Source organism: Azolla caroliniana, unplaced genomic scaffold (assembly GCF_043228905.1).
Source record: "Azolla caroliniana isolate FFs.n. ecotype wild unplaced genomic scaffold, voAzoCaro1.0.p SCAF_12, whole genome shotgun sequence".
In the NCBI taxonomy this organism is placed as follows: Eukaryota; Viridiplantae; Streptophyta; class Polypodiopsida; order Salviniales; family Salviniaceae; genus Azolla; species Azolla caroliniana.
The window spans coordinates 4,268,031-4,292,144 of record NW_028230447.1 but is presented as its reverse complement, the minus strand read 5'-3'; the positions used below and the strand labels follow the sequence as shown (position 1 = coordinate 4,292,144).

Genomic DNA, 24,114 nt, shown 5'->3' with positions numbered 1-24,114 from the left:
GACAAACTCCATGCCATAGCCATCCATAATGTGGTTGTCCATGAATTGAATATGGAAAAATCGTTGACATATTGACTCTTACATGTTTCGTTTAGATGCATGACATGCGATGCCAACCCCTTGCATTCTTGCCAACTGCTAAGTGAGGTAAGTATAATATATAAGGTTGTAATTTTAGATCATAATGGGAAATATTCTAACATCATCTTGGGATCCTATTTATTAGAGAGGGGGTATTTTAAACATGGTACAAATATTATTTGTCTAGAGGGTTGCCATTACATTGGAAGTTCATGTCATTCTTTCACAACTTAATGAAGGATTATTGTCTAGGCAAAGCATGATTGTTGTGTCATCCAATGCACATGTTAGAAGGCAAACTATACTTGAGTCAAGAGAAGATTTCATTGCATTACTCCTTGACTCAAAGTTCGGCAATATCCTATACAGTAGTAGAGCCATGAATAGAAGGTGATTCATATGGGGTGAATCCATCTACAAAAAGCATGATATAAATATTTTTAAGATTTATGTAATCACCAAAACCAAGGTTACTCCATTTAGTGCCACATATTGGTCCCTCAAATACTTGGAAGGTTTGCACTAGGTTGACTTAATTGGCTTTTTCCCTTTGTGTGTATTATATACAACAATCTTTGCACCAAAGTCTAACACGTGGTCGAGACCATTGAGCCGTGATATGTGTTGACCGGAATGGTGTAATCCTTGATATGTGTTGATCCGTGTGGTTTGATCCTTGATTTTATTAGTTCCTCAAAGACTTGGAAGATTTGCACCAAGTTGATTTAATTGGCTTTCACCCCTTGTGTATTATGTACAACAATCTTGTATCGACGTCTAATAGACGGTCAAGACAATTGATCTGTGATATGTGTTGACCCATGTAGTGTGCTCCTTGATGTGTTGACTAACCGTTATATGATCCTTGATTGATGATCTAACATCAACCTATGATGCACGATCCTCGATCTAGCATCAATCCGTGACTTGTGATCCTCAATCTAGTGTCAACTTGTGATCTAAGGATCCTTCGTCTTATGTCAACCATGAATTGGGGCGTCCTTGTTCTACATCAACCCACAATTAGTGTTTGAAGTGGGTCGTAGAGAGAGGCTTTGTTAGTGCATTCATAAGATTACTTGATATGCACATCTTTAACAAAGTGATCTAGTCCTTCAGAATTGTCATGGGCTATAACGGGTAGTGCCATCACAAGGACGTTTACTTCGGCCAACCGCACTTCAACCAACTATGCTCCTATGAATGTGAGTAACATGAATCGATTATATATTGAACTAAGGGTGGAAGCTACCCCATTTTGTTAGTGCTAGACACATGTTTGTTAGATGAACCTTGAGAACGACGTAGGTCATAGAGGCAAGAATGGTCGAACATACAAGGAATGGAACTATAGTATGTAATGGCAATACTTAATCACCTAGACATTTATGTAATTCCGTAATGTAAAATGGGACAAGAATCAACATAGTTATAGCCTTCTTGATTCTGTAGATTTGTATCTGGTGTCTCTCTTTGAATACCATGATGCATGATGTACTTGGTGCCAACTACCAATTGGGTCTCCTAACAAGGCAAGTTATGGTGGCCTTGAGTCTCTCTTCAGCCTAGGCAACACGTTGCTAGGAGAGAATCACCTTCTCTATAACAACATGGAGTTAGCATGCATCTTCTATCACGATGAGAGTTGTTGTTCGAAGATTGCTACCCTTTACAAGGATCTCATGTCTTTCAACAATTCCTTTCCAATGGAGATACTCTTCATATAAGACACATATAAGTTCTTAAAATTTTGCGAAAGAACAACCTCATGCTGAGTTTGAGGATATGTTCAAGCCAATTTCATATTTCATGCATTTTATACCATAACAAACTTCCAGAATTACATATGAAGTTGCAACCATAAAAATAACATGCATATCTGATGTACCCATGGAAAAGATACATACAATATGCAATTTGTTACTACTAAAAATGCAATTCGCTAGCATATAGAGAGAATAATTTGCAATTCCATCATGTAGTGGAAACTGGTCTATTAAACCATAATCATTTGATTCCCAACACCATATAAATCATGGAGAGAGGGGCAAGCTAATTATGCATCAAGATAGAAGTGGTCTGCAATGAAAGTATTATTGTAGCTAGTCAGAACGTGGTAAATATACTGGGATTCACACAAATAAATCACCTTAATATTACATTCATGTTACGTTCAAACTTGATGAATGTGCATCATGTTTCACTTGGTTATTCCACCACTTGCGTTATCCATACCATATAACTCCAAATTCTTTCCTCCTAAAAATGGAGCAAAAAATCAACCTTCTTAGGGGAACTTTTATTCTAACTCTATTATCAAAAAGATATGAGCCAACGACTTGGGTTCCAATTTCTGCTCCACACCTCCAGCCTCACTGAATATATGTGAACTTTGCGAGTGGAGCTTAGAAGTTCTATGTATTTATATATTTTCAAATGTATTTACATTAGTTTATACAATTCAGACCTTGGTTGTTTTGTACGCTTATAAATTAGCCTCAAGTATAAGGATGACCTTGCCAACTGTTGCCTCCATTTTATTGCTAGCTGATTTACTTTCAGACCATATTGCAAATCACATTTATAAATGTCTTTTTGAAAAATATATCAAAACTCTTTGGAATCTTGAGCCATTGTCTTCTGAAAATGACTACTTGAACATCGAGCCATTGTCTTAAGAAAATGACTACTAATTGCTCACTTTTTCACATTCTCTCCATACATCAAAGTTGAACCGAATAATATAGCAAATCTTTGGACTATTGTTAAACATTTGATTTAATTATGACATAAAAAACACTTCGGAAATTGCTCAAATACATGTATCCATGTCTAAGTTATACACACAACGGATATCTGTTTTGGAGATCAGCGTTGACCTATGAAGAAGATGATGACGATGTTGAGTTTAATGGTAAAACACTTTCAACTGGTGGTGATGCGGCAACAACGTTTGGGGCATCCTTAGAAGTTTTAAATAACTGCAAAAGACCCATTTTAGAATGTCACTTCATTCAATCAAGGATCTTATGCACAACCAAGAAGCCTATTTGCAAACAAAATTCATGGTTTACCTTGTTAAGTGTGTTTTTGAAGCAAGCTTTATGTTCATCCATGGAAGCATGTACGAATTCATCGAAATGATCCCTGATGTCTTGTATGAAAGAAGCACCTTCGGTTTTCTTTGTTCGGCATGAATTATGAGATGGTGCTGATGGTGGTGTTGATGTTGATGTTGATGTTGACAATGGAGCATGTGCTACAGATGTTGGCACATCAGAGTTACTTGTGGCCATATCTATCATAATAGATCATAAGAACACTTATCAACTCCTTGAAATCAACAATTTCTTGACTGGCCAAATCCTATAAATGCAAAACAAGCGAAAGCAAAATTCAAAGATAGATGAAAACAAACAGTTGACGCCTTTCACACATAAAACTCTTGTATAAACTGTTGATCAACGCATTCAGATGCAACGGAAAAAAAAAGCGAAAATGTTTGTTCCTTTGTTTCTTTGGTATGACTTTTAAGAATGGTTTATGTATTTTACGATTGAATGTATTATTTGATGTTCTGTTCATTGAATGACACTAATTCCACAAAAACCTCCTGTAAACAATCAGAAACATACGGATTCAGATGCGAAAGAATCGAAAGATTGAAAAAGTGGTTCACTCATATAGATTTACATCCAGAAAAAAAAGGAGAGAAATGTTCCATTCCAGTCCGTGCATAAGAAATTCTTAATTGATATAAGAAAGCAAAGTAGAAATTCTTAGCCTTAAGGTTTCATTCATTGTTTCATGGTTTTCATAGACTATCAGATGTATTTATATCTCAATAACAAAGAGTTCCATATCCATTTTCTAGCAACAGAGTGTACACATATACACACATATACATATACACAGACTATCAGATGTATTTATATCTCAGTAACAAAGAGTTCCATATCCATTTTTTAGCAACAGAGTGTACACATACACACACATGCAGTCTATATGGTGAATTCATCTCAACATCAAATAGTTCCATTTCCATTTTCAAGCAATAGACTAATTATATACATCTATACATATATATAGAGACTACCCCAGGAATTCATTTTCTAGCAATAGACGGTGCACACACACACACACACACACACACACACACACACACACATATACGCAGTCTATCAGGTGAATTCATCTCAAGAAAAAAATAGTTCCATATCCATCCTTGCAATACATTATACATACACACATATACATGTATATATACATTCTTTCAGATGAGCTCATCTCAAGAACAAAGTGTTCCATACCCATTTACTTTGCAACAGATGATGCAGAGAACAATGTCTAGAGATAGATGAAAAACATGGGGGAGGGGGGGGGGGGGGAGACTAACCTCGAATTTGCCTTTCCCTTCCTTCGATTTCGTTACCAGAGGAAAACAAGAAGAAGAAAAAAAGGAGGACCCAGGGACAGACCTTTGCCTTGAGGCTCAAGGAAACAGAACAAATACTCTGCCTCCTACTGATGTGTGGTTTCACACTATGCATCTATCTCTCCTCACAAACAATAATAATACTCTTCCGCGGGGCCGCATTCGGAACATACAAACACTCTTTGATCGGGATCACAATCCGATGCAATAATGTCCACCCCACATCCGCTTTGCTGACGAGAGTTTTTGACATTCGAAGGCTCTGTTACGGAAGTTCCGCCTCTCTTGTATTATTCCATGCATGCTTTATGTTGTCTTGTACATATGGAGAGACTAGGTCATACAATAATCTCAACATGACACGAGTTTCCCGGGTGGTGTGCCATGAAGGATCCCTCCAATTTTCGCAGGATTTGTCAGGATTATTGTCTTCATTGGTTTAGAAACAAAGCCCCTTCACTATTCTGGTGATGAGCAAAATGTTGTTGCCAATGACGTCACCAACTTTTGCATGAGTTTTCTTGACTACTTTGTTATTATGAGTTAAGCGAGGTTAAATGTATTATGAGTTATTGATATTGTGTGCATCGAATGAGTGTATATGTGTGTGTGTGTGTGTGTGTGCGCACACGTGTGCAAGGAGAAACATCCAACATCCTAGGCACTTCTTTATGTAGTGTTGTGATTGCGTTTGGCTTATGGTCCTACTCATACATGCAATGACTAGTTTAGTGTTGGCTAGCAAATTATTCATGTTGTTACCAACAACATGCTTGAATTCCTAACAAATTAGTATGTATGTTAAGATGTCTCCTTGTGTATATATACCTAGGTGGTGGTAATGGTGGTGATAGACCAAGGTTGTGTCAAGCCAAGTCCACAAATACAAATACATGCATGCATACGCACATGGCATACATACATATCATATTTTCTCTCTCTTTTCTTTCTTTTGTTCATTTTCTTTTCTTTCATTCATACATACACGTACATTGCTACTCAAATAGGTCTAGAGGGACCTGGATCAGGGAGGGCGTGATGTTGTGTTAGAACATTATTCAGAATGCCTTGTAGAGGATGTTGTGAGTCAACAAGAAAGTACTCTATATTGTGGAAGTGACACTTGATGAACACAATGAATTGCTCTTATTGTAGTGAATGACCATAATGTTGGTTGTGCAAACATGGCAATTCTACTATCCCTATTGATAATGATAGCCTACTACAAAACCACCCTTCCTTGAAGTGTGCTTTGTTGAGCAAGCAATCACATTGTGGATCGATGTGTTATCATGCCCCAACCATGTAGAATTATGATCAAGACAAGGACCACCCTCCTTACGATGTTGTCAAACACCCCTCACCTATCAATGGCACACGAGACAACTACTTACATTAAGAACTTTTGAGAATTAGTCCCTTTTGGATGGGCCGAATTTAGGACAAAGGAAAATGTAAATAGTTTTCTCTAGTCGAGCCTGTTAAGGCTAGTTATGTAAATAGCCCGAAAGTATAACGATAACTAGGGCAATCTTTATGAAACGTTGAGTCATCCTGTTTAGTGTGTAGTAGAGCGTAACTGAGTACGTGTATGCGAGGTCGTTGCCTCCATAGCCAGAACAAACAAAGCATGTGAGTGTGAGAGAGCCTCAGTTGTAACTACCAATCGGCGAAGTGAACGAACTCAAGTTGGTGCCTGTGTGTTCTTGTTGTTGTACACCTCTCTTATAGTGATTTGTTTGGTATCTATGGGCACCCGTGGTTTTTTACCCTATTTGGGGTTTTCCCCCATATATCTTGTGCACCTCTATTTTGTTTTGATTTCTCTCGATTATGCTTGATTCCCTATTCCACGCTCGAATCGGTTGTGGCCGAGATCCTGTTTTTCGTATCAAATTGGTATCAGAGCATAGAAAAATGGAAGATTCATTTGGGGGTATGTTCAAGCTCACTGGCTCCAACTATTCTGTGTGGAAGTCGAAGATGAGGGACATGTTGGTGGTTAAAGACCTCTAATTGCCGGTACAGTTTGGAGACAAAAGACCAGACAAGATTGATGCATCAACATGGGAGGTAATGCACATGAAGACAATTGCATACATAAGATGCTTTATCGACATGAGCCTATACAACAACTTCAATGAGGAGAACAAGGTTAACATCCTTTGGGAGAAGATCGGTATCATGTTAGAAAACAAGAATGTCGTGAATCAAGACTCAGTATTCCGGAAAATAGTGAGTCTTAGGTATCAGGATGGCGCAAGTATGGCAGAGCATATGAACACCTTCCAAGAGCTAATAAACCAGACTACCTCGCTCGAAGTACCTCTAGCCAACGAGGTACTGACATTGTTCTTGCTCGGATCCCTTCCGGATATCTGGGAGACGTTGGTTGTTACACTAGGCAATGTCGGACCAGAAGGGAAGCATTTATCCTTGGCAAGAGTAAAATCAAGCTTGTTGGATGAGGAAGCTCGTTGGAAGGACAAGGAGGCAATTTCCGACCCAAAGGCCCTACTCACGGAAAGTGATACACATAGAGGGAGAGGTCGAAACATGACAGGAACTAAAACGCTCCTTATACACAACGCTCGGCCACAACCGAGCTTAGAATCATACACAGAAAACGGGAAATAAAGCACGACACGAAGAAGAGAAGAGTACGCAGGATGTTTACGTGGAAAACCCAAACTAAGGGAAAAACCACGGCAGCCCACAGGCAGCAAACTATCATTATGTTAGAATGTACAACAGTGAGTTCACGGAGGCAATGACCTCGTGCTCACGATCCTCGCCACAGGCGGCGGTTACAGCAGAGGCAACGACCTCTCTCTCTCTCTCTCTCTCTCTCTCTCTCTCTCTCTCTATACACGGTTACGCACACTCTCTCTGTTCTTGCACCAACAAGAATAACACACACACTAAAAGTTTGCCCTAAGTCATATTTATACTAATATGACTTTTCGGCTATTTACAAATATAGCCATGATGGACCCTCAGAAACATATTTACGAATATGTCTCCTCATCCGGTTCTCACCGGGTCTGCACCATCCGGCTCTCCGTAGCCGAGTATTCCTCATCCGGTTCTCACCGGGTCTGCACCATCCGGCTCTCCGTAGCCGGGTACTCCTCATCCGGTTCTCACCGGACCTGCACCATCCGGCTCTCCGTAGCCGGGTACTCCTCATCCGGTTTCGGCCTCGGCCGAGTTTGTTCATCAACACTGTTCTTCTCCCTATCCATCCGGAGGGATCTGTCTCCCAACAAAACAGGAGTCCCCAGAATCGAGAGAAGTCAGAGACAAGGTCAAAGTCAAGGGGGAGGCCCATGTGCTTCTAATGTGGGAAGTGAGGGCACTTCTAGAAGAATTGCCAACACTTCCGAAAGGAGAAAATGGGAGCTGACAATGCAGTTGACTGAAAGAAGAGTTCAGACCGAAAGGGGACGTTGGCAATAGCGACAAGTGAGGAGGAGTTGTTGCTCATCAGTGAGCAAAATGAAGTGAACCTTGTCGGCGATTAATCGACATGGGTGGTCGATTCGGGTGCGTCATTCCACCTGACCCCCGACAAGAAGTGCTTCTCATCCTATAAGTGTTGGGGACAAGCTCGTCAGTGCGGAAGAACAAACAACATCTGTGATGTTGAAGGACCTGTGTATGAGAATGAACAAGATACACCGAGAGAGAGAGAGAGAGAGAGAGAGGCACAAAGAAACGTTTTATTTCTTAGTAGCAACAATTACAAACGACAACCCCCTTTTCTTCACTAAAGGTTACAAAGTCTCTTTATATAGTGACTATCCTAGGGCAACTGCCCTTTATGCTATTTACAGAAATAGCCCAAACTTGGGCTGTCCAAAGGGATAGTGTGAATACGGCCATTATACACTCGTATTCGACAATAAGACAGGAGACCACAACCTTGTAAGGATGGGAAATGAAGGTGCATGCCAATTGTCGGCATCGGAGATGTGTGTCTGGTAATGTCGATTGGGTGTTGACTAATACTAAAAGATGTTTGACATGTTCCGGAGATTCGATTGAACCTTATATCAGCTGGTCAGCTAGATGATGAAGGCTACTAGGGTAACATCCGAAACGGAGTCATGAAGTTCAGCAAAGGGAGCCTGATTGTGGCCTGACCTAAGAAGGCCAACACTCAATATCTGATGCATGCTCAGATATGTCGGTTGGAAGAAAATGTCGCAGCTGACACAACTGGTGAGCTGTGGCACAAGAGGTTGTGTCACATGAGCCAGAGGGGGGTGTGAAGACTTGCCGATGACAACCTCATTCTGGAGGTGAAGAACATGCAACTTGAGAAGTGCATTGATTGCTTGGCTAGCAAGCAAAATAGAACCTCTTTCCGGTCGAGACCACCGACAAGAAGGAAGGCACCACTTGAACTCATGCATACCTATGTATGCTCCGTGGACACGAAGTCACATGCCGGATCATAGTACTTTGTGACCTTCATAGATGACCACAGCCGGAAGCTGTGGGTCTCCACACTGAAGACGAAGGACCAAGTATTGTTCGTCTTCAAGGAGCTTCATGCTAGAGTCGAATGAGAGACCGGTCAACAACTGAAAGTGGTTCTAGCCGACAATGGTGGAGAATACCGAGGACAGTTCGAACAATATTGTCGTTTGAAGGGTATTTGACTTGAGTATAACATGCCGAAGACGCCAGATCTGAACAGACTGGCCAAGAGAATGAACCAGACCATCACGAAGAGAGTCTGAAGTATGCTCGCACATGCTAAGTTGTCCAAGCTGTGGCACTGATGACAAAGGTGTACGTGATAAACAAATCACCCTCAGCACCCTTGGACGGGACATCCCACAAAGAGTGTGGACCGGCAAGGACGTTTCATACCGGCATCTGAAGGTGTTCGGTTGTCTTGCCTATGTGCATATCGTGAAGGACAAATGGGGAAAACTAGACCCGAAAACTCGGCCATGCATATTCCTTAGATACGGCGATGACGAATTCAGTTACCGACTATGGGACTTAGTCGACAAGAAGGTCGTTCGGAGCAGAGACATAGTCTTCATGAAAGAGAAGACTATTGTCGACTGGGAATCAGAGAAGAACACATCCTCCTAAATAGTCGGAAGATATATCTTGTGGGCGGGCACCCAACGTGGTTTTTTACCCTATTTGGGGTTTTCCACGATATATCTTGTGCACCTCTATTTCATTTTGATTTCTCTCGATTCTGCTTGATTCCCTATTTCGCATTCGACTCGGTTGTGGCCGAGTTCCTGTTTTTCGTATCAACATCATTCCTACACGTGTGATGATGGCCACTTGCAATGATCCTACATGCCCAACAACAATTAGCCATACTACGGGAAATACACATGAGAAGATGCCAATCCACATAATGTCTTTTGACGTTGTGATGAATATTGCGCGCTTTGGTGGAACCTTTGGGGCTTTTATGAAGATATTGCTGAATCAAGAAAGGCTTGAGTTTAGACACAATAATTGTGTAAGAATCCAAAGGTTTCGATAATGTTTGTTAGGGATAACATAGATGATTTAAGAAAAAATAGTTTGTTAAATAGTGCTAGAGTTGTTGCTTATAAGAAGAATTGTAGGATTATAATCAACCCAATGAATAAAAGCAGATTGATCATCATGTCAATTAGAGGAACCTCGATTATGACATGTTAGAACCCAAAAGCTGATGATGATAAGATTCCCCCCTTTAGCACTCCTAAGGGCCTCTATTTATTTTCTTCCCGTTAGCTTGAGTTAGGTCGAGTGCTTTAAAGTGTGCATGTGCTCTCTTTTTTCTCTCCCTCTCTAGCTTAAGTGTGAATAGACATTAATATTTACAATAGTTTACAACTTAATTTGCATGTGCCAACTTTTATTCCCTATCATCTGATCAACACCCATCTGCTCACAATTATAGTTTATATCGCTTTAGTACTTGTTCACACCATGCTACAAAACCGTCGCATCATATGATATGTGTCCATGAAGTCCCTTGTCTTTGTCTTTTGTGATCCTCTTGTTGGCATAAAAGGACGACTCCTTCCAATTTGTATCTTTAGTGTGAACACGTCTTGGAGTTAGGGTTTGAGTATATAAACTCAACCCTAACATTGTAACGTTGATTCTCTTGAGTCTTAGAGCATAAGAGTTACAAAGAAGAAGAAGAAGAATTTGTTCCATTGAAGCTTAGAATCAAAGTCTCGTTTATTGTTTCTCCTCTTGTTGTATATCTGTGTCGTTTGTTGTACATCCTACAACAAGTCCTCATATATTCTTCCGCGCATATCCACCTTCAATTGGTATCAAAGCGAGGTTGTTGTTCAACGGCAACGAAAGGCAGAAAAAGACCAAGAAGAGAAACCTTCTAGCTGAAAAAAAAAGACTAAGTAAATCTCACTTCCAAAAGAACATGGCCTCAACATCTAGTACAGGAGTTGAAATCCGAAAGTTCGACGGCAAAAACTTTTCCCCTATGGAAGGAGATGATGCAAGATGTGTTGATCATTCGAAGACAAGTTGAAGCCAACTAGCACAACGAAAAGCCTGCTTCAATGTTCGCTAAAGAGTGGAGATCCATAGATGAAATCACACCCTCCACCATTCAGATGCACCTGGCCAAAAACATCTGCTTCAACATGGGTAAGGAGACAACAACATTCTTGTTGTAGAGAAGTTACAAGTTGTATATGAGAAGAAGTCCTCCTCTTCAAAGTTGATACTGATCCGACAATTATTCAACATGAAGATGAATGAGATAGATCCAACAACCTCCCACATCAACACTTTTAGTCAGGTTTTGTCTGAACTCTCCTCCCAAGGGATCAACTTCAAAGAAGAAGTTAAGGCTCTTACCCTCCTTTCGAGCTTACCGGCGAGTTGGGAGATATTCTATACAACTTTCGCCAACAGTTGCCCTAGGTTGAACCTAGACGAGACAATTGGCCAAGAATTGACTCCTCACAAAGGACATTCGACAAAAGCCCACCATTCGACCAAGTTGATCGACAGATTCAATTGATCGAGAGAACAAGTCGAAAGAACCGGTCCAAACTCTAGTCCGCTGAGAAAGAGGGGAGACCGACAACGGTTGAAATCGAGAAATAGCCAACTAGGTGATTTCTGCACTCATTGCAGAAAAGTTGGTCACAACATTTCCGACTATTGGTCGATCAAGAGGAAGGAAAGCGGTCGACAATTCGAGCAGAACTCGGGATGACCCGACTAGAACTGCTCTCTACTTGTGAACCTAATCAATGTTGTCGACTCTCAATCAGGAGAAATCCTCTCTCTTGAGGACTCGATAATCGGAGAAGTCCTACACAGTGTGTAAGACACACAAACATGGCTACTGGACTTTAGTGCTACATTTCACGTGACCTTGAATATCAAATGGTTTTCGAACTATTTGGTTGGCGCCAATGGCACAGTCCAACTAGGCAATGGGCATGAGTGCACTATCACAGGGATCGAAGAGGTCCCCATCCAATTGTAGAACAAAAATACGATCCCTTGCACCAAGTCTGGCACATACCTGAGCTCAAAAGGAGTCTGGTCTCCATCGGCATGTTAGCCGAAGACGGGTACCGAACAACTCTCAGTGAGTTGACATGGATGATCAGTCGAGGAAATCTAAAAATCAGAAATGGATATAAGTACAATAAATTGTATCCATTGATTGTGATCAGTCCAGAAGGGGAAGTGAACATAGCCGAATTGTAGGATCCAAAACTATGGCATGGCCAACTCAGCCATATGTCTCAAGCTAGACTAGATCTGCTAATGGAGATCGGCTACATTCCGAAGCTTTAGACAAAGACCGACTTTTGCGAGCATTGTCATTACGGGAAACAGACCCGAAGTCCGTACCCTCTCCACTATGAGACGGTACGACAACCTCTAGAGCTCGTGCAAACAGATATATGTGCCCCTATGTCTGAACGATCACTAAGAGGTTCCCAGTATTTCATCACATTCGTAGATGATTGTACACAAAAGGTATGGGCCTACTCGATTAGGTCGAAAGACAATGCGCTCGAGGTCTTCACTCGGTGGATAGCTGAATAGAGAACTGATCAGGATACAGAGTGAAGACACTCTGCTCTGACAACGGAGGTGAATACACCTCCCAAGCCTTCAAATAGTACTTAACCGACAAAGGGATCTGGAACCAAAAGACCGTTCCATACTGTAAAGAATCAAGAGATGGATTCTTGTGAAGCGGAATAGGTGTGATCTGTGTGTGTGTGTGTGTGTGTGTATGAGATAGAGAGAGAGAGAGAGAGAAAGAGACACAGAGTATACGCAAGGTTAAGTATATTAACAAAGGAGAAAGACACAACATTATACAAGGTGGGAGGAGGGTGCTTTATGTAGTCACCCTCTCTCTTCATTAACTACAAGACTCATGGAGCATGGGGAATGTGAAAGCTCATAAGTTATGTGTCATAGAATATGATTCTATGACTCATACTAAATGCTAGAATACAAAGTGGTGACATAATGGCGACTCTTGACCGTTGGTGTGTCTCTTCACTCTCAAGGTGAGTTCACAGACTAGACCAAGTTGAGCTTGATTCTCAACACGCCCCCTCAAGCTCAAGTCGGGTCGGTTTCAAACGGTATCCGAAATCCGCTTCAACTCGCGTTCTGGAGTCTGTGTCGACTCGCTTTATGCGGAGTTGCGGAATCCGTGCTCCAGCTTGTGTTGTGCGTAGTTGCGAAGTTTGTGCTTCGGCTTGCGTCTTTCTTTGCGGCTTTGCACGGTAGATCGGCTCTTCGCTACTTTGTTGCGTGGTTGCGGAATCCACACGTTATTGCGTAGTGCGCGGTTATTGCCTAGTGTCTTTAGTACTCCCCCTCAAGCTTGCCAGGTCAGGGATCGTCAATCCGAGATCGGTCATGAATTGCCATAGCTTGTCGGCTCCTAAGGCTTTAGTGAAGATGTCGGCCGTTTGAAGATTGGTGCTAATGTGTTGTAGGTCGACATCACCAGCCAGAACGTGCTCTCGGATGAAGTGATAGTGAAGTTCGATGTGCTTTGTCCGCGTGTGGAACACCGGGTTCCGAGCCAAATAGATATTGCTCATGTTGTTGCAGTAAAGGGAAGTCGAATCCTTGATGGGTACGCCCAGATCCTTCAAAATCCTCTTGAGCCATACGGCTTCACACGCAGCTACGGCTGCACCCCTGTATTCCGCCTCCGTACTCGAAAGAGCGACGATAGGCTGCTTCTTGCTACTCCAGGATATTGCTCTACTGTCGAGGGAGAAAACAAATCTAGAGGTTGATCTTCTATCAGCTTTGTAGCCAGCCCAATCGGCGTTTGTGTACCCCTCGAGTCGTATTGGCACCGCGTTCTTGTAGAGGATGCCGCAATCCATTGTGTCTCTCACGTAGCATAGAACTCGCTTAGCACAATCCAAGTGAGTATCACGCAGTGTTTGCATGAATTGGCTAAGGAGACCGATCGGATAACTGAGATCGGGTCGTGTGATCGTGAGGTAGATGAGACTCTTGATGAGTTGCCGATACTGAATCGGCTCACACGCTTTGGTGCCAGAGTTCGCATCTAGTTTGAGGTTGCGATTGAGCGGGGTTGCCACGGATTTGAACTCAGCCATCCCGAACTTGTATAACAAGTTGAGGATGTAGTGCCGTTGAGAGATCATGATTCCGGCCGGAGTCCGAATTACCTCGATGCCGAGGAAGTAGTGGAGCTCCTTCATGTCCGTCATCTTGAACTTGTCGGAAAGGAGGGATTTGACCTTATTGATGTCGTCCAGATCCTCACTGCCAATTACTAGGTCATCCACATATAAAATGATGACAATCGGACTTGCGGAATCGCTTCGTATGCAGAGGGAGTTGTCCGATTTTGACATACAAAAGCCGATTTGATGAAGCTATTGCGTTATCTTCGAATGCTAAGCACGCGGTGCTTGCTTGAGGCCGTAGAGTGGCTTCTTGAGTCGGCATACAACTTTCGGATGGGTGCTCAAGTTGAAGCCAGGTGGTTGTATCATGTACACCTCCTCTTCTAATTCGCCTTGTAGAAAGGCGTTCTTGACGTCCATTTGATGGAGTTGCCATCCTTTCGCCGCGGCAAGCGCAATTACGGTCCGCACCGTCATCATCTTTGCCACTGGGGCAAAGGTCTCTTCGTAGTCGACACCATGCGTTTGAGCGTATCCTTTCGCTACAAGTCGAGCTTTGTAGCGGTTTACGGAGCCATCGGCGTTAAACTTTACCTTGTAGATCCATCTGCATCCGATCGCCTTTTTGTGTGGTGAGGTGGAAACGAGATCCCACGTTTCGTTCTTCCATAGTGCATGCATCTCCTCGTTCATTGCTTCGATCCATCGCGGGTCCTTCGCGGCTTCCAAAAAGGTTTCCAGCTCCCGTACTGTCGCTACCTTCATCATAAAGGCGTAATGGTACGCCATATAATCGTTGTAGCCGAATCGGCTTATGGGTTCTTTTCACGGGTGGATCGGCGGAGTTTTTCATTTGCAGAGATGAGGGCTTTCTTAGCTCCGATTGGTACCTCGAAATTGCCGAACTCATTGTCGAGTGAGTGAGTCGACTCATTGTCGTTGAAGCGATCATCTTCGTATTCTGACATTTTCGCCTTGCCTTTGTCCATCTTTGGGCTAGGCCGTGATGTGCTTTGATCGCTCAACGGCTCTTGTGGTCCGCTCAATCGGGTCATGATCGGACTTTCTTCGAATATGCACGTAAGGCGATCTTCATCCTCGATCTCTTGTTCAGCGAATTCCGGGTCGAGCGGAGTTGGAGTCGGAGTTGTCTTTGGTGCGTACCAGGATGCGAACTCGTCAAAAACGATGTCTCGACTTACTCGAGATTTTCGAGTTGAAGGGTTGTAGCACTTGTACCCCTTTTGCTCCAATGAGTATCCTACGACGATACATTTCTCCGACTTCGGGTCAAGCTTTTGACGCTCCTCATCGGGGATGTGCACGTACGCTATCGCTCCGAATATGCGGATGTGCGATAAGTCCGGCTTCTTTCTGAAGTATATTTCGTGCGGAGTGACCTCGTGCATGCCGGATGTTGTGCACCGGTTCATTAGGTAGACGGCCGTATTTGCAGCTTCGGCCCAATATGACTTGGGCATATGCTTCTCGTTCATCATGGCCCGCGCTACTTCGAGGATGTGCCGATTTTCGCGCTCGGCTACCCCGTTTTGTTGCAGAGTGTGTCGGCAAAGGAATTCTCGCCGAATTCCTTCCTTTCGAAGATACGCCGTGAAATCATCCGAGAAGTACTCCTTGCCGCCATCCGATCGAAGACAACGTACATGTCGGCATGTGGCTTTCTCGACTTCATTCTTGAAATTTTGGAAGTGTCCGAACACTTCGCTCTTTTGCCGCATCGGGTAGATCCAATTGTGCCTGGAGAAGTCGTCGATGAAGAGCACGTAATATCGGCATCCACCGAATGTAGCCATCTGCACCGGTCCCCATACGTCGGAATGGACTACTCGAGTTAGACCTTTGCTCACGTTCCGCTCTTTCGGGAATGGGTGTCGGTGTTGCTTGCCGAATTGGCACGCTTTGCATACACCTTCAAACTCCTTCTCTTTGAATGTTGGGAGTCTTATGAAAACTCCTTTCGATTTCATTGCTTTGAGCTTTTGGAGATTTATATGGCCAATCCGCTTGTGCCATAACTCTATGTCGGAATCGTCTTTCATGCCCTTTGCGAACATGGCGGATTTCATCTCGTGTGAGTCGAGAATGAACATTTGGCCCTCTCTTCGTCCGCGTGCGATGAGTCGGCCCTCTTTTTCAATGAAGCAACCGCCTTGATTAAATCGAACTTGCATCCCTTGCTCTACAATTTGGCCGACGGAGACCAAATTCTTCGTAATGGTCGGTACATGCAAGACATTTTTAATGTAATTTTGCTTACCTTCTTTTCCGAACAGAACATTGCCGATGTGCCGAATCGGGTGCGTAGTGTCATCTCCGGTTTCGACATAGCCGAGTCGGTCTGGCTCTCGAAGTTCTCGGAACCATTCTTGATGCAATGTCATATGGTTTGAGGCACTGGAATCGACGAACCATACGTCTTCCGGACTGGAGGCACTAGTTGAGGTAGAGGCCAACATAGAGTTTGCTCTATGTTTCATCATGAACATTCACGCCACGGTCGGAGTTGCGTGCATACATTCCGCCACGATCTTCGTAGTCGGAGTTGTTCCCGTACATTCCGCTATACTCTTCGTAGTTGGAATTGTGTGAGTAATTCGTGAGTTGTTGGCTTGTGGAAGCTGATTCACGCATCTTCTTTTGGCACTCTTCTTCGTGGTGGCTGAGCTTTCCACAATATTCGCATTCGGTTGCGTTTTGATGGCTCGGCCTGGAGTGGAAGCTCCCCCTTCTTGTGAAGGTTCCTCGTTGGCCTCCGTTTTGCGGCTGAAATTGGGAGTTGTTGTCGTAGGTCGGACCTCGTCCGCCTTGTCCTTGGCCAAATCGGCCTCTCGCTCGTTCGCGTCCTCTTCCTCCATTAGAGTGTGTGTAGAGCATGTGGCCTTCCAACTCATTGCTCCTTGTACGCACGTGGTTTTCTTCGACCAATAGCATTGATTGGAGCTCGAAGAAGGAGGGAGATTTCTCTCGTGCTAGAACGACGGTTCGCATCATGCCGAACCGTGGTGCGAGGCCGCCGAGGCATATTTGCACCATCTCATCATCATCTATACTTACGCTTATTGAGCTGAGTGAGTCGCAAAGCTCCTTGATATTCAAGGTGTATGTCGTGATGGACATGTCCCTTTGTTGAATGTTGTTCAACTCTTGGCGGAGTTGAAGCTTCCTCGCGGTCGTGTTGGCGGCGAAAATCTTTCGTAGATTTTCCCACTCTTCCTTCGGCGTCTTGGCTTCTCGAATGTAACCGAGCATGTGGTCGTGAACACATGTCGCCAAACAATACATCACGCGGCTTGCGGCTTGCTCCCATGTCGCGTATCCGGGAGCCGCTTCGGCGGGTCGGTCTTCATGCGCTCCGTTGATGTAGCTCCAATAGCCTTGTCCAACAAGGTATTGGTGCATCTTGTACTCCCAAGTTGCGAAGTTGTTTCGATCCAACTTCTCAGTAGGGAGAGCACTCCCCATTTGAGTATTCATTATGTCGATTCTTCTTCTTCTTCTTCTCTCTTCGAATGCGAACTATGTAGCGAAGCTACGATAGCGATGAGCCGGTTCTTGGTCGTCGGCATGGAGCACAACACACGATCACGATGAGGCGAATGGGCTAGATCGAGCTACCAAATCGCTCTGATACCATGTAAAGAATCAAGAGATGGATTCTTGTGAAGTGGAACAAGTGTGAACTGTGTGTGTGTGTGTGTGTGTGTGTGTGTGTGTGTGTATGAGAGAGAGAGAGAGAAAGAGACACAGAGTATACGCAAGGTTAAGTATATTAACAAAGGAGAAAGACACAACATTATACAAGGTGGGAGGAGGGTGCTTTATGTAGTCACCCTCTCTCTTCATTAACTACAAGACTCATGGAGCATGGGGAATGTGAAAGCTCATAAGTTATGTGTCATAGAATATGATTCTATGACTCATACTAAATGCTAGAATACAAAGTGGTGACATAATGGCGACTCTTGACCGTTTGAGTGTCTCTTCACTCTCAAGGTGAGTTCACAGACTAGACCAAGTTGAGCTTGATTCTCAACACATACACACCCATGCAGAATGGCGCACCAGAATGAATCAACCGGACGATCCAGGAGAGGGCGACGACAATGCTCTAGCAATCCGAACTGAAGTTGGAATTCTGGGTCGAAGCATTACAGATGGCAGTTTACTTGATAAATCTATCGTCGTTGAAAGCAATCAAACTCGAAGTGCCACAGGCACTATGGTCAGGCAAACAACCAACTTATGACAGACTTCGTATATTCAGATGCAAAGCCTACACCTTTATCCCCAGGGAGGAAAGGACCAAGTTGGCGCCCCATGCAACAAAATGTATATTTCTCACTTATGGAACCGATGGGGACTTTGGGTATAGGTTGTGGGACCTAGAGAACCAGAAACTGATCCGGAGTAGTGACGTGGTCTTCAATGAAGACTCGATTGTTTCTGTGCGGAACCAACAGAAAATAGTTGGTAAAAAGGTTTCCTTCGAAATTGATAGAGATGTTGTAGAAGGAAATGCTCACCAAGCCGAATCGGAGATTGGACAAATGGTCGAAACCGACCGAGCCGACAACACCCTTGCTGACTCCGAATCGGCAAGGGGTCCACCAGTTGAAATCGATTCGATTACGAGATTGACGAAAGCTGACAAGGACAAAGTTAAACCGACCAAGGCAAAGGCCACTCCGTCAATCAATCTCAAAATAAGAGAGGATGACTCGGCATTGCCAAAATCCTATTGCAGGGGTGAGTCATCCAATAGGGCTCATGAAGACGGTTCAAATAATCTCGGTCGCCACCAAGGAGATTCAAATGAGTCAGAAGGCCGACAGGGTTTTATCAATCGGGCCTTGACTACATCAACTACACAGACACAAGCAAACCGAGCTCCTACGAGGAAGCCATAGTCGCGTCGGATGCTGACACATGGCTACAAGCCATGAAATCCGAGATAGATTTGATTCATCATAATCAAACATGGGAGTTGGTTGAATTATCAACCGGAAGGACGCCGCTACCCTAGAAATGGATCTTCAGATATAAATATGTATGCAATTCAGAGAAGCCCAAATACAAAGCTCGGCTCGTCGCAAAGGGATTCAAACAAGAACATGGGGTTGACTACGACGAGATATTCTCACCCGTAGTCAAGATGACCACCCTTCGGCGCCTACTCGGGGTTGTGGCGACTGAAGATCTAGAGTTTGAGCAGTTGGACATCAAGACAACATTCCTACATGAAGACTTGGAAGAAGACATCTATATGTCTCAACCGACAGGCTTCACAGCGACGGAGGAGGAAGGTCGCCTCATACGTCGACTGAAGAAAAGCCTCTACGACTTAAAACAAGCGTCGAGGATGTGGTACCAGAAGTTTGACTACTACATCAGGCAACTTGGTTACCACCGATCCGACTCTGACCCATGCATTTATTCGGCAATTGGCCAACGAGTCCCAGATCTATCTGATTACATGCAGATGAGATGCGGATTGCAGGGAACAATCAAGCCGAGATCGGAAAGCTAAGGACAACATCTGAAAGGTGTTGAGGCGCTTCAACATGAAGAACACGAACCCGGCACCAACACCGCTTTCGACGTTGATCCGAGTATCGGACAAAGACTCTCCCTCAATGGAAGAGGAGAGAAAGCTCAATCGAAAGATACCCTATGCATCAGTCATAGGAAGTATCATGTACACAATGGTGGCGACCTGGCCCAACCTTCCATATGTCATAGGGGTCGTCAGCTGGTACATGTCGAACCCTAGACGGAAGCATTGGGAGGCCGTCAAGCACATCCTTAAGTATCTAAGAGGAACCAAATATGCACAACTAACTTTCAGATCGGCCAACCCGACCAAAGGTCGAAGGCTATACCGACTCCAACTATGTTGAAAATACGGACAACCAGAAGTCGACATCAGGCTATGTATTCACATGTGGTGATGGCGCCATATCATGGAGGTCGAAACTTCAAGAGTGCACAACCTTGTCTACCACCGAGGCTGAGTACATAGCAACATTAGAGGCATCAAAGGAAGCTATATGGTTGCACCGACTGTCAACCAATTTCTCGGCTACAAGACAAATCGAGCATCCAGTGCCGACCATCTACTATGACTCGTACAGTGCAATACAACTCATCAAGAATCCAGTCTATTATGCGAAGAAGAAACACATTGAGGTGCGGTTTCATCATATCTGGGAACTCATAACAAAGAAGAAGCTCGAAGTTCGGAAGATCAACACTAAGGTGAACATCGCCGATTGCCTGATGAAGCCACTCCCAAAACAACGCTTCGGAAAACTAAGGACAATGATGGGACTATGACAAGCGACCGAGCAAAAAAAAGTCGAACGAGGAACAGAAGGTAAATCAAAGAATGGCCCGATCGAACAAACCGAAAAGGCAAAAGAATCGGAATGCCAGGAAGCTGAAGACACAACACTGAGCGATGATATCGATTGGAGAAGAAATGATCAAGGGGCGAACGAACCTGAAGACAAATAGAAGATCCCACAAGGAGCACAGGAGCAAACATGAGCGGATGGCAGACGATCAACCCAAGGCTGAGAGTCAGAATCGGACATGAGCCGATCTAGACAAACGAGCTGATTCGGACGCAAGACAATTCGAACAGGTCGATCCGACCAACTCGGACAAATTGACCCAGATGACTAGCCGAATCAGGATAGATACTGACTTTACCTCTGCCAACTTGGCTATATGTCGAATGACTTGTAATTATAACTTTAGATTAAAATTGTAATCTAGGTTTACGGGGGAGGTAACCCCCTTGCCATTGTATGTAGAAAGAGTAGTCCTTTTACAGGAGAGTTTGTTGGCATAAAAGGTCGACTCCTTCCAATTTGTATCTTTAGTGTGAACACGTCTTGGAGTTAGAGCTTGAGTATATAAGCTCAACTCCAACATTGTATTGTTGATTCTCTTGAGTCTTAGAGTGTAAGAGTTACAGAGAAAAAGAAGAAGAAGTTCTTCTATTGAAGTTCAGAATCAAAGTCTCCTTTACTATTTCCCCTCTTGTCGTATATTTGTGTTGTTTGATGTACATCCTACAATAGGTCCTCATGCATTCTTCCACACATATCCTTCACCTCTCTTCATACTTGTAATTTTCTTAGTTTCTTCTTTGGGGATATCATTTGGAGTTAGAAGAGGAAGATCTGAACACACTTCCCCCTCCCCCCTTTCCCAAAACACTACGATTGTGAGATTTGAACACTTGATTATGTTGCATTGCCATAATGTGTCACCATAATATATATATATATATACAACATATTGATTTACATATCGCGTTAGCAACATCTCGAGTCGTGCAAAGTGTCATATATGTACTAAGTTAGTTCAATAATGAGATTGGAGTCGTGTTGGATAGTGGTGGTATGTGTTTAAACAAATTTCCTTAACCAATGGAAATAGAATGTGTGATATTAACATATATTTTAACCCATGAATGGCTAAAAATGGAATAATTACTACGTGTGGCGACCAACCACATTAAATAGATGTCTTTGGATATAGAATGTGGGATATGAGATAGTGTGAGTGATGAATTGCTATAAAGGGAATAATTACCTATGTGGTTGTGTAATTTGTGGCAACCATGCACAACAAGAGTCTCCAAATATTACTATATTACTCTCCGTAATCCTCGCCTTTCATCTTAATTATAATGTTTACTATCTCGATGCTCTCCCCCATGGAGGTTAAGTTGTTTATATATATATATATATATCCACATGATATTTGCTGACTTTTGGGTTGATGGTTATCTAATCTTGTTTTATTTTGTATTTAATTTGTAGTAATGATTAACCATCGTAGACATGGCGTCCCAGATCAAATCCCTCAAGGTTTTTTAAGCGTTAATTTACCAATTCTTATATTTGTGATCATAATTAATGATAGTCATACCATTACAAATTTGATAATTAATTAGTTTCTTATGTTACTTGGTCATTTTTATTGATGGTTTCATCAATGAATTGGCCAAAGAGACAACTTTGTTCCTTCATTTCTTTATTGGTAGTATGTACAACAAATTATTCTCGAGAATCGTTACTAAACTTTTCCTTAAAACAAAATTTGTGATGCTTTAGTGGAGCAATCTTGCAATTTCGTTGTTTCTCATCCCAAGACTCTTCTATGTACATGTCAATATTGGCATTTCTTACCATTAAAGATATCATTGGGAAATTTGACATTATTTACTAGCAAAAGTATTGCCAAAATTACCTTGTTTTATCTTATAAGAGAATCTTCATGCGTACTTTCTATATCATTTCGTACAACTAAAATGTCTAGCATTCCTAATAGTAAAACTTATTATTGCTAGAATTTTAGACACTATTTAATAGTAAATCAACGTCAAATTTTCCATGTCTCACTTGTCATTCTAGGTTCCTTGACACTAAAAGTAATGTTGACATTTTCTCATGTTTCAACCAAAACTCTATTTTTTGTGTAAGTCATCTATGCATTGTGTTGTGAGCATTTTTTTAACGTGGTATGTTTGTTTGTTCTCGATGTAGCATGTAGAGGTGCAACATGTACTTTGGAGTATTACAACACGAGATACTCCACTTGTGCAACTAGTACAGTCGATGGAACACCTTTAACATTGCCAGCATACACCAATTGTTGTATTCTTGCAAGTTGTGTACAAAAATAGCTCATGTTGTGTTCTATATTTGAATGATGGAACACACCATGATTATACCTCTTAAGCATTAATGTGGTCCAACTATGGATTTTCAAGAGAGGTTATGTTGCACCATACCTTGTTAAGCATTAATATCGTGCAACTATGGATTTTCAAGAGAGGGTACATGTTGAACCAAGAAGTGCACCATATCCAATAAAATGTAATGAGTGTTATATTTTTCTCTTATTTCAATTTTATTCCATTAAATTTCAAAAAAGTATTAATTTTGGATTGACCAATAATCATGTTCTTCAATGGATGGATTGTTCCATTGGATCGATAGTATTCCTTTTTTGTTGAACTCTTGATTGGTTTGGTCAAGAGTCAAGACATACAGCAAGGGTTGAGTGTGCCCTAAATAGTTTTGGAATGAAAATCCATACATTGTGTTGATTAAATCCATTTGAGGATTCAATTAAATGCAACCTAATATTTATCACAAGCATGCCCACAATTCGAACGTGCATTGCACGCAACATGTTATGGAAACCCATTTGGAGTGTGTATCCATTGAATCGAATGAACTAAAAGAAAAGAAACATGCATGTAAGATAGATTGTGGCTAGAAATTGCGTTAAATGGCATTATCATATATATTCATATGTCTACATGATCATATATACCCAAACATTAGTTTCATTTGTTGGAGTCATAAGAGAACGAAACGTAAGAAATATGAACGAATGGTGTCCTAGTGTCATGGCATGAGGTGGTTTCGTGACTTGTGCATGTTTTGCAGTTTTTTGTGAGTAATTTTTGTGGTATTCTTACAATTTGCTAAGTACATCTCTAGCTAAAATTGACATAAGAGTATTCATCACCACCGAGAAACAAAGCACATGCTAATATTTTCCATTTCATTTGGTGGGGGTTTTAGAACCAGACGACATAGGCACTTATTGTGCTCACGTCTATCAAGTATTCTTGAAAGCTAGAGAGTATCAACATCCATGGAACTAGTCAAATATATGATCTATGTGACATGGTGAGATGTTATTTTAACCCAAGAGGCCAGGCCAAGCGAGAGGATGACATCATGATGGTATTTTAACTCAAGAGGCTAGAAACATGACATAAGGAACCTATGTCACCTACCAAGACCATAATGAGTGTTGCAAGCATCTCCTTTGTTTGCATATAAGGTGTTATTACATCAATTCATATGTTCTTTAGGCTCCTCA

At 42.5% G+C, this 24,114-nt stretch overlaps 1 protein-coding gene across 2 annotated transcripts; it reads right to left on the bottom strand.

Moving 5' to 3' along the window:
- Nucleotides 1-2,841: 2,841 nt before the first annotated feature.
- LOC147856880 (uncharacterized) lies at nt 2,842-4,622 on the bottom strand. Of its 2 annotated transcripts, XM_087328081.1 has the most exons (4): nt 4,478-4,495; nt 3,636-3,694; nt 3,156-3,379; nt 2,842-3,062 (listed from the first exon to the last, which is right to left on the bottom strand). In XM_087328081.1, exons 2-4 carry the CDS (start codon nt 3,664-3,666, stop codon nt 2,961-2,963), a joined length of 357 nt encoding a protein of 118 aa, XP_087184207.1. In that variant the 5' UTR covers nt 3,667-3,694; nt 4,478-4,495; the 3' UTR covers nt 2,842-2,960. The 2 variants fall into 2 exon arrangements, with proteins under 2 accessions (XP_087184207.1, XP_087184206.1); XM_087328080.1 differs by lacking the exon at nt 3,636-3,694 and having other exon boundaries at nt 4,478-4,622.
- Nucleotides 4,623-24,114: the final 19,492 nt, after the last annotated feature.

Excerpts from the sequence above, each read along its gene's own strand:
- LOC147856880 (XM_087328081.1), bottom strand. The coding sequence starts at position 3,666 with ATGAACAGAACATCAAATAATACATTCAATC. Across the intron at positions 3,380-3,635 it reads ATCAAATAATACATTCAATC|ATATGGCCACAAGTAACTCT; the intron begins GTAAAATACATA and ends CTATTATGATAG. Across the intron at positions 3,063-3,155 it reads TCAAAAACACACTTAACAAG|TTATTTAAAACTTCTAAGGA; the intron begins GTAAACCATGAA and ends GGTCTTTTGCAG.